Here is a 14,187-nt window from a genome sequence, read left to right on the forward strand (position 1 = left end):
CACAAGAAATAATTCAAATAGGAAAATGTCAGAAATATTATTAATTTTACTTGAAAACTTTACAAATTGATGTAACAATTAATATGATATGTGGACATCAATAACCTATTAAATGCATTTTTGAATTATTTTTTTGTGATTAGTGATACATCTTTGTAAGCCTCATGTTATAAAATTTATAATATCTCTAACATCATTCATTCAAATGCTTGTTTATTTTCTTCTTGAGATGTCATTAATCACATTCATTTCTAAATTGTTTGAAAGTTTTTTATAGTAAAATTTGTTATAGTTTTAGCATTTTTCCCCAAAAAAAAAAAAGCATATTACAAAATGAAAGAAATAGATTTTTGTTATAAAAAAAATTATGATATTAGATACTAGTTAAATATTATTTAAGTGATAACAAAAAGGTCTCATTTAATTATATCACCTCAGACCTTCAAATTTGTTGGGCCACCCCTGGGAGGGGTGTTCAAATAAAGACCATGACCTGAAATTATTTTATATATATTATTTTTACTGCCTTAAAAAATTTGAACAGACCCTGAATTTTATTTTAATCCCAACAAAACTATACTTGGTCCTCTCAAATATATCGTTGGTCTTTTAAAATTAAAAAAAAAAAAAAAAAAAAAAAACTAGGAAGCACAACAACAATTTCAGGAAAAAAAAAAAAAAAGAAGGAAACCCATTTGGCAAAATTCTTTTGCTCAGTCCTCACTCCTTTGCTCAAATTAAAAAAACCAATGTTATGGACATAACAAAAAGTTCTTCTTAATACAATTACAAAGACCACTAAGTTGAGTTGAATTGTTAAATAAATTAATTGTATTTGTTTTTTTATTGAATTGTTTAATTGAATTCTTAATATAGTTTAGACAAAAAGAAAATAAAAAAATCTTAATTAATACAATTACAAGAATCAATAATTTGAGTTGAACTGTAAAATAAAAAAAATTGCAATCGAATGATAGCTTGATTATGTACATTGAAAGAGACATGAGCAAAGTCGAGGGCAATTGCCCCCGTAACCTCCCCCAAGTCTTGCAGATTTTCATGCTGACCCCAATCTTGGCGAAGGAATTGCCCGATTTGAGTGGGTCAAATACGTTGTTCTGGAAGGATGAATGGTGGAAGCAATGCATGGAAGGTGTTCTAGGAACCAGTTCAATGCGTTCCTTCCAGTATTTCAAACATGCGTTGAACCTGAAGAATAAAGTGAATTTATTAAATATACCCATCGCCACCACAAATCCACCCTACTCACTATAATACGAATAAAATCAAGTGGGCCATTGAGAAGCAAATCAAAGCTGCACCACACCTTTGGTGCAAAGGGAAATCACTTCTGGCAATGAGCATCTGCGTTGATTTTTCGGCCCAGAACTTCATAAACTGTCCAAAAGATTTCTTCATTAAGGCCAGCTAAACTAGGCAATACAACCACCATTAGAAAGATCAATTTAAGACAAACTCTTTAGGCTAAGAAATTAATTTTTCTTAGCATGAGCCAAAATAAGGGATGCATGAGCCAAAAATAATTTTTCTTTTAAGAGCCCATTGCTGAGCTCTAGTCTTGTGCAACCGAATTTGCTTTAATAAAATTTCAATTTCTTTTTAATTTTTTTTCTCATTTTGAATTTATAAAGGCTAATTAATTGGATTCCAGTTTTTTAAACGTTAAGATCATTAGGATTTTGGTTAATTCCAGCTAGAAAATGCCTATTTTCAATATTAATTAAGTCCAAACTATTATTTAGATTAAAAATTATTTAAAAATATTAATACTTTAATCAGCAATTTGATTTTGTGTATGTATCCACATAACTATTTTAGCCTTATCCAATGAGATTGTGACACACAATTAATTCTAAATTAACCTTTTGATGGTCTAATTAAAATTAACTTCTTATGATCCTACTTGATCCAACCTTAATTACCCGGATGCATATTAGTTGTCAAAAAATGATTTTATAATATCTATTGATCAAATAGTCGGATTGAAGTTAAATTGAGTTTATAATATCCAAGATTGTAAAATGGGTTGACTGCAATACTATAATGTAAGAATTACTCTTATAGTTTTATGTGCAAACACAATTGAAATAAATATCCATTGATAGTTGCCATGATTATTAAACTTAATATTTAGACAAAAAAAAGGCAAAAGAGAAAAAAAAAAATCATATTATACTAAATTTTCTTCTACATTGCAAGAAAATTTATAATGTATCTGATACATGCATCCATTCTCTCACATAAAGATTGACTTCACAAGTGTGGGATTCATTCTCATGTGAGATAATAGATACATGTATCAGATACATATAATAACACCTCGTATATTGCACGAGTTACCAATTAATTATATGCTAATAAATTGAAGAAAAACTAAGTAATAACTTGAAATATAACAAAAAATCCCCTCACCTTCACAGTTATTTCAGAAAAAATCATCCAACCCAATACTAATAAACCATTTATTTGATTTGTAGGCTATGTACAATAACAAAAACTTAACACAGAAATTAGTTAGCATAATGTTGAGTTGGACTTGGTATGCCCCAAGAAAAGATCCATTGTCATTATAAATTGTCTTGTCCCTCAAGCACATGTCTTTCATTTAGAAAAACTAGTGTCTTTGTGTAATTGATAACTTGAATGTAGTTGTACCGTCCATATTTACGATGATTTCTTAGTTCTTGTGTTCGAGGGTTATACAATACCAACCATGCGTCGTGACTCGTGATCTTCTATAAGAACTAACTCATTCCCCCCAAAATTTTAAGAATTGAGCATAGTCTTGATGGAGTCCGAGCCTTAATTTCTTGGTCCAAATCCTTCCAACACTACACTCATTCATCAATCACTCAAATAACATATATTACATATGGTAAGTACCGAATAGTCTATTACCAATGCAACAATCCTTGATAACAGCAATTTCTTTAGTACACAAAGGATGAGTTGTGGCCTTGTGGACTCAAAGATGTCTCTTGAAATATCTCATTACTCACGTAACTAAACAACGTATCACTTTTTTTCCCTAGAATCCCTGGAATTAATTTAGTCAAATCTTGGTAAATAATATAAAGTAGTTTCTTTTTCCCTTTTTTTAGTCCAGTTAACGAATGTCTTTTAAAATTAGATTTTATAATGTATTCAATTTGTTATTTATAGGAAGTCAAGCCACCTTGGTTTAAAGGGAAATTGTTTATTAAGTTTGACTAGTTCCTAGTGCATATTGCAATCAATTTGCTACTTATAGGGAGTCAAGCAGCTTTTGGTTTAAAGGGAATTTATTTATGAACTTTCACTAGTTCCTAATGCATATGTAGATACGTTTGAAACCTCCTTTTTCTTTTTCTTTTTTATTGAACTCTTTGAGGTCTCCTTAACGAGGGTACAAGGAAACCCCCATAACATACTCCAAAATAAAATAAAATAAGGAGAAGCAGTATCTTCATGAGGTTTGATGATATAAAAATTTTGGCGAAATCCTTTCACATATGTGAGTTTAAATTTAGGTGCGTCAAGAGGGATTTTAATGGCTCGGCTCATGAACTTCCCTAATGGGCTGTGAAATTCCACTCTTTGGGATGTATGATGTATCTCACAATCACATTCCTTCCCCGTGTTGGCCAGGGCCCTCAAGTCCCCATATTAGCTCTCAACAAAAAGAAAAAAAATGTCAGAATGCAATCGTCGCACCGACAAAAATGTTTGTTGACGTAGTCGAAATTCCATTCCATGTGGTGCAGTGGTGGTTCCATTTTTAAGAAAACCAATCCATACGGTGCAGCCCAAGAACCTCTCCCAAAACCAGCCGCACCAAACCGTGTATGCCCCTAATTTCCAATCCATTTTACCGCAAGCATTGAGAAGCAGGTCTAGTCCATTTAAGTAAGAATATGAACAACTCAGGTCTAGCCCATTTAAGTAAGAATATGAATGAATAAAATCTGACTGCAACAAGCTAGACAAAAGCAATAGTAAAAGTAACATAAGAACAAGTTTACTATTCCTGAATTAATGGTCTGTTTGGATTAAAGAAGAGAGAAGGGAAGTAGACTAGAGTAGAGTTGATTTAGTACAAAATTAACTTATTTTTAGCCAACTCTACTCTACTCCTCTTCACTCTCCCCCCTTCTTTCCCCTCCATCCAAATAGACCATAAAGAAAACAAGAGCCAAAATGTTAGCCTCTGCAACTGTTATTCATATAATCTATTAACAAGAAGAAAAAATAACCATTGAATCTGACTTCATTAGTTACCAATAATTGTACTCAAAAGTACAAAATAAAAAGTTAATTGGCCCAAAAATTGGTACTATCTTCCAATAATATTTACCCTCAAACTTTCACAGTTTCTTTCCCTAAGAAACTTTGGCAATGAAATTGCTCCAGCATTGATGAGCCCCAAATATATGAGCCTACTTTTATTGAGCTTGCAAGAAGTTAAAATTTGTACATATCACACACCAAAGATTTACCATTGGTACTTGGCAGCAACAAGCACCTCCTCATACTTTTGAGCAGCATTGTCCCAACTTAAGTCTTGCATCATCCCTCGTCTCTGGAGTCCTTCCCAACTTTGCTTGTACTCTCGGTAAGTGAGTAAGCAGTTTCCTAATGCATCTATTAGCTTATTTGCTTCAGCACTATCAAATGTCCACCCAAGCCCTGACTCATCAAATGGATTGAAAGGTTGCACAGTATCTCTCAGTCCACCAACAGCATGCACAACTGGAACTGTCCCATAGCTCATAGCATATAATTGGTTCAGTCCACAAGGCTCAAATCTTGACGGCATGAGCAAAATGTCTGCGCCAGCAGTTATACGGTGTGCTGTCTTAACAGAAAAACCAACCCAGCCCCTGATTTTGTCCTGGTGTTGGTTTTCAAACTGCCTGAGCATCTGCTCCAGGTCAGGTCTGCCAGTGCCCAACATGATTAGTTGCACGTCCTGACCCATCATCCATGGAATTGCCTCGGCTATTAGATCAACACCTTTCTGATGATCCAGTCTCCCAATGAAACCGATCACAGGGACATCCTCACGAATGGGCAGACCAAGCTCCTTCTGTAAGGCTGCCTTGCACTGAGGCTTTCCAGTCTTAAGTGTTTCAAGGGAGTAGTTTGTGTAACCATCTGATGTCAAGAAAACATCATATTGTGGGTTCCAATCTTTCATGTCAATTCCATTCACAATGCCCCTCAATTTCCAGTCATTCTCATTTATGATCCCATGCAAACCCCAACCGCCTTCAGAAGTTTTAATTTCCCAGGCATATCCATGACTAACGGTAATCACACGGTCTGCTGTCTTTAAACCAGCTGCAAAGATATTTAAGTGATCACCTCCTACAGGATCATACAATCTAAAAAGGTCCAAGTAGTGTTCTGGAAGACCGAGATAGGTGAATTCATCAACAGGCCCCCGACCCTAGATAAAACATACAATTCAAATTGGTAATTAGTTCCAATTTACCATCTATAAAGCGTAATATGGGTATTAGAAATATGTTCAAAGCTTACAATACGGGTATAAGAATACTACACATTCATGAGTAATATCGCAAGGATGCAGCTTGAGGACGAGAAATATTGAGTCACCTTTCTATATCAATCAATAAGTATTTTAGCTAAATTGTCTGCAATCTACCCACTCTATGGGATCAACTTATGACTCTTGATTTAGTGGGAGATGGAACATAATGGCTCAACTTATATGATATGACTAAACTTCCTTAATTTTTCACTGAGGGTAAACCTTAAGTACAATTCCCTATGAGCAATACATTAGGTTTCCTGATTAAATTCCAACACATGATTGCATTGACCAATAAAGCACAAAACAATGTTATCTTTTCCAAGGACAATTAAATTCATAATTCATTGTAGCTGTGTTTGAATTTTATTGCAGAACCTAATGTGCTGCACTTAGGAAACTGTACTTAAGTTTTTACCCTTTCACTAAATGTCATGAGATATTTCTTTTTCAATGGGATTCTGAATAGCTCTAACAAGATTAGCCAAGCATTCAACTGTTCTGCAGCCTATGTTTCAAGGGTTTCAGAAACATGTAGTGGTCCTTGGCTCAAGAATACAATAATCTAGACAACTATTGTCTAATATATAAATCAACAATGATACGATCTGCTTTTACACAATTTGGAGGGTATTGAAGTCATTTGAAACTTAATCATTAGCCATATTGAAGAAATACAATTTATAATTTGGCCTGTCTGCTCAAAAAACATCACGCATTTTTATCAAGGTAGTATTTCCAATAACCGCTATTGAAGTAGAACATACAAGCATTAAAAACTATTTTGAAACAGATAAATGCAAGTTCCTAGACTAAAATGTTGTATATGCAGGCACAAACCAAGGTAAGTTGATAAAAACTGATGTCCATACCATATGCCATATCCACCCAATAGCAACTAGCTGTCTAAAACCTTTTCTTTTCTTTTCTTTTTTTGGTTCTTTTGTTAATTTGTTAATTTCACTACTCAATGTTAAATTGAATTTAGCCAAGCAGATTTTTCTAGGGCTGGCCATTTTTCCACAACTTACAAATACTTTGGCATAAATAAGTGCCATTTCAGGCAATCTGGCCTCAGTAATTACCCAAAAAAAAAAAAAAAAAAGGATTTGTGAAAACCACTGAAAGCAACTTTTTGACATTCCAAGTCATCAACTAACAATTAAAATGTGTTGTATGGGAGACAATAAAGTCAAACCATTCAATCTAAATACTATAAAAATAAAAATAAAATAAAAATGTTTTCAGCTTTCTTCAAAGTACAAAAATTGTATAGGGTAATTACACCAAACAAATTATATTGAATCGAACAGAGAACAAACCTGGTGAGCTATGTTATGAATTACAAGGATGGACCTTGTATAGCGCATTAAACCATTGTCCCGATAGTATGCCTTCAGATACACTGGCAACAATGCTGTATGCCAATCATTGGCAATGAAAACCAAATTTCCATCTCCATAGCAGACACCACCACATGGAACAAGCCAAGGGACCTGATAATCACCAAAATTTCTACTTTATACAAACTGATGACTTTCTACCAGAATGCAACTCTAACAGGCTGGCCAATACATATAAATAAAGCCACCCTTGTTTGCAAGAGCAATGCATTAGCATTCACTTTTGGTTGTGTTTATGTCAATTATCCATATTTTTATCTTTGACCCAACATCATAAAGAACATTCTACATAATTATGATGTAAAATAGAAAATTGCAGGAAATCTGTCATGAAGAGCATATATGTGGCTTACAACAGGGTAGCACCATGGTTTCTAGCAATTATCCCCAACACATGCAGATATTGAGTCTAACTGCCATATCAAATCAGTTTGACATGGCAAAACCGAGCAGATAATAGACCCATCGCAAGACAAATATTATAGTTATGATAAGTTGAAAATTTTGTTCTTTTTGCTTCCAATGTGATGTGGATGGTAGTGTGAACATAGAATAATTTAATTTTCTGAAATAACATTTGGTGCTTATAGGTATCTCTATAATGTGCATAATGAGCTTTTTTTTCTTTCTTTTTTTTTTTTGTAATTACAAGTGGGGGAGGGGGGCAGTGCATAATTAAGATATGCTAAGCAATGAGTTCAACAAGCTAGAATTCATGCAACTTAATGTGGAATTAAAAAATTCCATATATCATTCATTTAAGGGTTTGTCTGAAAGGACCAAAACTATACCTCAACAGTTGCCTTGCAAAATAGTATCATGCGTTTTAAAATATCCTGCAATGAGGGAAAACCAAACACATATAGAACTCAGAATTTTATAAATGATATAATATATATATATATATATATATATATATAGGGAGAGAGAAAGAGAGAGAGAGAGAGAGAGTAAATTATGTATGCACCGGATTGCAATTGACACATTAAAATAGCATACATATTATGTAATGTAAATTTCAAATAAGGTAACTATTGCACTAGGCCTGGCACACTCACCAGACAGGGCCCTTTTGGGCCCACCCCTGGGGATTAAATTGTGAATACATGACCCCACCCATTAGAACCATGTATCAAGTAATCCAGGGGCACACTCTATTGTATTAAAGAAAGAAATACAAGAACCTTTTTTATGAGATCATAAACACAAGTTTGGTTGTAGAGTTGGATGACAAATCTATAACAGTATGGAAGTAAGGAAGTAAAAAGTATAAACCATCTGATATAGATTATTCGAAGTCTAATTAGCCCATCACTGAACTATGATCACCAATTCACCATCCTCCCTAAGAATAATTTAAGCAAAACTATAAGAACAATATCATACCACACGATTTCCTCCGTATACATTATCCAAATGGCGAAACAGAGAACTTTCAATGAAAACAAAGTCCACACCATCGATATAGGCCTGGAAGTAACATACTTCTATATCCTGCAAGCTCAAAAATTTGTTACACCATGACAAAAATAATTTTGTCACTCTAATAGGAAATAAATTACAGCTCAACATTTCAGCTGGTGCATACCTGGCCATCTACCACATACCTCTTCCGAACTCCTGTATCTTGGGGTTCAACATAATTCCGATACAGAGGTGCTACTACCTAAGGCAAAAAGAAACAACAAAAGAAAAAATATATAATACAACTCATGCATTTGCAATCAATCCAATAAACTCATGGGTTTTTAATGGCCTTGTTTAATATTGAGGAAATTAGGGAAAAAGAAAGTCAGATATTTATTTCAAGTTGCAACTTGGAGTCTTCAGTTGACTGCAATGCAGTACTCCCATTTTCAGTTAACTATTTAAAAGGAATAACCAATTTACCATAACACGATGTCCACGCCGAGCCAAAGCCTTTGGCAAAGCACCAGCAACATCTCCAAGCCCACCTATGAGAACTCATAAATCAGCCTTTGGGGCACATACTAAAGGTTTACAAAAAGACACACAGTGAGAGAGAAGTTTTCATTATGGAAACGCCCCATCCCCCTCCCCCACCAAAAAAAACAAAAAACAAATGTGCAATTAAATGAGGCTCATTACAAAGCTGATAATCTAACAAGTTGACAAGAGAACTAGGAGACTTGGACTTGCATTAGTAAGAAACAATCTATTCAAGTCAATTTCAAGTTTTCAACTTATAAAATGGATGAATTCCAGCATGTGACACCTATTGAGTAACCAAACCTATTACATTAATGTTATTTGGCCCCAGATCGACCTGAAGCAAGGCTGGGTGACCAGGTAAAAATAGATAGACTGATTGTTCGATCACTTAAACCAGGAAATGATCGATAAATTATATTACAAATAACACATTACATGTCAGGCATAACAATGCATGACAATAACATATTAGCAAAAATCTGTGGTAATATATGTTAACTCATTCAAAATTTAGGCTGCATTAACTACTAAAATGAATTCAAAGACTACCAAGTTAGCCCTGAGTAATCAGAATAATAAATTTCCCAGTAAGAGACACTTAATGACAGAAATAAATTTCCCAGTAAGAGACGCTTAATGACAGATTAATCAAGCTACTCATTAATTAATTCCGTCGACAGGCTGATCTATGGTTGCTAACTATGCTTGTATATTTCTAATATCTAATCCACATCTATTTCAATTTTTTGAAACAAGAAATACAATTATAATATACAATTACATGAAAACTTCATGAATACAAAAATGACACTTTGTCTGCCTATTAAGATATAGATATGAACAATACATAAGTTAAGAATTGTGCAAAAGGGTTTCTGAAAAAATATCCAATCAGATTTTTTTTTTTTTTTTTCATTCATTTGTTCTTTGGATAACCATTTCAAAAGATTATTTGTAATGCAACAGAAATACCCAGAGAAACTTTTCTCAATAAACAATCTGGCTAGGAAGATCTTTACACAATACCTGTTTTAGACCATGGAGCACATTCTGCTGCTACCAATATAACATTCATAACATTGGCCCCAGCTAAAGGAGGGGGTTTGACTTCTTCAATTGCTGGATCATTTGCTTCACCATCCACCTCTGCTAAACTTGTTTTGTTGAAAATTTCATGCTTTTTATCTGTTATGCTGGAACTTTCGGAGGGACTAGAAAGAAAGGAAGGCAGCCCATCCGACCAAACTTTTTCTGAATTAGTTTCTTTTAAATGACTGGTGGAGTCAACATCAGAGGATGTTTTTCTTAGAGGTGCCACTTCTTCAGATTCCTTCTTTACTTCATTAAAATCTCTACTAATATCTGAAGGTAGCGTTTCCAGCTCCTCATCTACAGTCAAACGGGCATAGTTGTTGGAAGGAATGCCACTATTATTGTCATCAACAGATTTATCACCAGCTGAAGCAAGATCTGGATTTGGAGAAGAGCTTCCCCTTCCTTCATAAGATACTTCTTCATCCTCTTGATTTATAATACTATCTTTTATAGATGAAACCAGATTCCTTCTTTCAGCAATCTGAAAGTAGTTGCATTGGAGCATTCAATTTTTTAGATACTAAAAATTGTAATAATTAGCAGGGACTAGAGGAAGCACCATTTGAAACAGATAATATAAATTCAGGTAAGATCATGTGTACAAATCTCATATGTAGCTAAAAGTTACAACTCCTACAGTTGTTGTAATGGTTTCAAATAATGCAAAATGTGATGAATATCAGCCAATACATATAAATTTACATACATGCAAATTGAAAGTTGAAACCAATACCATTTTGACTAGCCTCCTTGCATTAGGAAACTTCAAACGTAATAAGAGCAATTTTTTCTAAAGTATTTCCTACCTTTGAATGTATACACGTACTTTTTGCTATTGTAAGACATTCCAACAATTGCCTTTTGTGTGTGTGTGTGTGTGAGAGAGAGAGAGAGAGAGGTAGTTGGGGATTTAAGGTTATATCTTACATATATTTACCAATACAAAACATTTTATCTTAGAAGAATAAATTCTAAATTAAAATGTTACAGAATTTGGACTATGATGGGAATCAGTTGTGATGCCTAGGAGAGTACCAGATATCATTTCTAGTTGGAATTGGCTGCGTGGTAAGATGATGTATTCTAGTATTTGGGGGGACTGCTCCCTCATGCTTGATGTGGACTGTTTGAAGGGAAAGGAATCTGTGTAATTTTGAAGGACAAGAATGATTGATTATTTAACTCAAATCCAGCAGTGCAATCCCTTTTTGAGTGGCAGCATGTTTATTCCTCTGCTGCTGGTCTAGACTTAGACATACTAGCAATTCTGCAGAGTTTGTATTTTTCTTAATTTCTTTTTACTTTCTTTTCCTTTGAGTGTCCTTAGTATAATCCATGTATACTTGGGCCCTGGCCTCTTTCTTTTTCATCAAAGAACTTATTTCGTATTGATCCCAAAATAAAAAATAAATAAAAATAAAACTCTTAGAAGACTAAGAAGAGTATTTAGAGTTTCAACAATTTTATACAATGTAAGAACATGTTTCTAACAACATGCTTTCTCTAAATGATTTTCAAAATGCATTGGTATTCGTGATTTAAAGTTCTCACAACTTCTTTTTTTGATAAGTTTAAAGTTCTCCCAAATTCTCCAAGCTCACATAATCATAAGCCAAAGGTTTCTTCTAGCATAAAAAGGACGAATGAATTGGCTTTGAAAAGGGGACTACAGACACGAGTTAAACAACTATAATTCTCAGAAGTTCAAAAAATAAAATGAGGGGCAGATTTTGTCTGAACAGTTGAGGCAATACCACAACACCCCAAGACAACAACTTCATGAAATGACTGCTTCAAGTCTGCAATAATGCAAGTGCAGATAATTGGATCCGATACCAGAAGAGTGATCCGCTAACTTACTTGACTAGCGACTAACTTTTATAATCTTTTTGGAACTCATTTTAATTATTTATAGACCCATAGATTAGCAGAAAAGCTCTTAAAAGCAAATGTTGCTTTTTTACTTTCCCAAAACAAGAACAGTGTATACAAAATCTGAACCAAATGTCATGCGGCACAGTAAGACCCTAAAAGGCTAAAAGCCCTTTTATTGAGCAAAATATATAACCCATTTTGTAAATACAAAATCAACCTCAATACCAAAAGAGAATAAAATCCCAGAATCAAAAACTTAAAGCAAGATAAACAATCAATCTCAATACCTGTTGAAGTAGGTCCCTTTGCATGGCAAGAACCTTTTTGCTCTTTTCGATTGTGGCCTGAAGAGCATCGTCCACTTCATTGCTATCATCCTCACTTTCCGCAAAGTCCTTGGCTTTCACCTTCGGAAGCGTAATTCTCCATTGCTGTCCTCTACCGCTTCCACATATCAGTCTATCACAGCTCAAAGAGAAACCAGCATAATCAAGCGGCTTTCTGGGGCGGTACACGAAGAAAGAGAACCTAGGTCGGCTATGATTTACACTGTGAAGAAGCACAGGGCTCTCAGACTTCGTCTCAATGGTGAAAGGAAGTGACCCAGCAGATGCCATTCAACTGTTCAACGTTTTGCCTCTGAGAAAACTAGCTAAAGTTCTTGCGATCAGCAACGAGCTAGTGATGATTTAGTGGAAAATGAGGCAGACCCAGTTGAGGAAACTGAGAGAGGAACAAAACCCAGTTGCGGATTTTGGAAACTGAGAGTAGTACAAGATTCCCTCAAGTGGACAATGATCGAAATCTATGTGTAATAGAAGAGAAAGCTAGTGAGGCTGATGAGAATGATGGAGGAGCTATACCTATCAAAAAAAGAGAATGACGGAGGAGCTAAGAACATGTGTCAGTTGGACGAAGAAAGGAACAAGAAAATCATTTCGAAGGGTCGTCGGATTGGGTCCCGTAGAATGGAAAATCATGGAGGGGTTTTTTTAGCGGTTCAAATTGGCTGAGATTTTGGGAACCATTTAGAACAGATTTTTTTTTTTTTTTTTTTTTTCACAGTGTTTCCTCAAAGCATTTAGAACAGTTTTATCAGCAAACTTTGGTTCATAGTTGATGCTATCAACTCTGCGACATATGGTTTCTAGAATAGGACACTGTCTCTGCCCAGAACGTGGATTTGTGGGGCCAGCTATTTTGAAGCTTCGAGGCCTTGAAAAAAAATATATATATATTTTAACCACCAAAATTGTTTTTGAGACATTGAGAGAAACCACCAAAATTGCTTAATTGAATTGTAATGATGACTTCTTTGTTTCTTCTTTCACATGATTTTAAAACGTGAAGACCTCTCCGGCCAGGTCACTGATTTTGACAGCCATTCTGGGTTTCTTAATCTTTACATAATTTTTTTTATATATAAATTTTAATATAATTTGTTATAACTTGTAAATTGAAATACATGTACTTATATTTGAATCCATTATCCGAATATTTTTATTGTACATCGATTAAACAAAAAGGCCCATCAAAAAAAAAAAATTAAACAAAAAGGAACTTCAACTCAGAAAAAGAATTCTCTCAAAAAAAAAAAACTCAGAAAAAGAAAAAATTTGATAAAAAAATATTTTTCCCTAAATTTATTGAGTCTTTTCTCTTTTCTCCTCTTTTATCCAAAAATAAAAATCATTTGGAAAAAATTTCCTGCCACTACTATTGGTGTTATTGAAATAGTGTTATTACTTTTAAAATAAAAATACTTTTCCACAAAGTCATTTCCCATGAATTTAAAACGTGTAGGCTCCGGATGATAAAAAAAGAAAAATTATTTTCACAAAGATTCGAGAGGGGCTATTTGGTAAAGGTATTTAAGTATTGTTGTTCAAAGTAATATAAAAACTATAACTTAAAAAAATGTTATAAAAACATGTATTTAAAGTATTTATAATAAAAAAAATGTGTTTGCACTTTTTTAGAAACAAAATTTTTTTTTGAGAAACCACCAAAATTGTTTAATTGAAGTGACTTCTTACACTTACCTATCACAAGTGTAATAGTGACTTCTTTATTTCTTCTTTCACATGATTTTAAAACGTGGAGACCTCTCCGGCCAGGTCACTGATTTTGACAGCCTTTCTGTGTTTGATCTTGATCTTTACGTAATATTTTTTTATATAAAATTTAATATATATTATAGTTGCACGATTTTTCTGGCCCAAACCCTATTGAGCAGGCCCTGTCCCAAGGCGCAACACACAATAAATACTTGTAGAGGATGGGTCAAAGAACTTAACCTCAGTGAGC

At 34.0% G+C, this 14,187-nt stretch overlaps 1 protein-coding gene across 1 annotated transcript; it reads right to left on the bottom strand.

The window, feature by feature from the left end:
* Nucleotides 1-4,249: 4,249 nt before the first annotated feature.
* On the bottom strand, nt 4,250-13,033 carry LOC126715166 (granule-bound starch synthase 2, chloroplastic/amyloplastic). Its single transcript, XM_050415626.1, has 8 exons — nt 12,168-13,033; nt 9,937-10,486; nt 8,848-8,912; nt 8,546-8,623; nt 8,344-8,451; nt 7,749-7,793; nt 6,877-7,050; nt 4,250-5,449 (listed from the first exon to the last, which is right to left on the bottom strand). The coding sequence occupies exons 1-8, from the start codon at nt 12,495-12,497 to the stop codon at nt 4,493-4,495; spliced, it is 2,307 nt and encodes a 768-aa protein (XP_050271583.1). The 5' UTR covers nt 12,498-13,033; the 3' UTR covers nt 4,250-4,492.
* Nucleotides 13,034-14,187: the final 1,154 nt, after the last annotated feature.

Source organism: Quercus robur, chromosome 2 (assembly GCF_932294415.1).
Source record: "Quercus robur chromosome 2, dhQueRobu3.1, whole genome shotgun sequence".
In the NCBI taxonomy this organism is placed as follows: Eukaryota; Viridiplantae; Streptophyta; class Magnoliopsida; order Fagales; family Fagaceae; genus Quercus; species Quercus robur.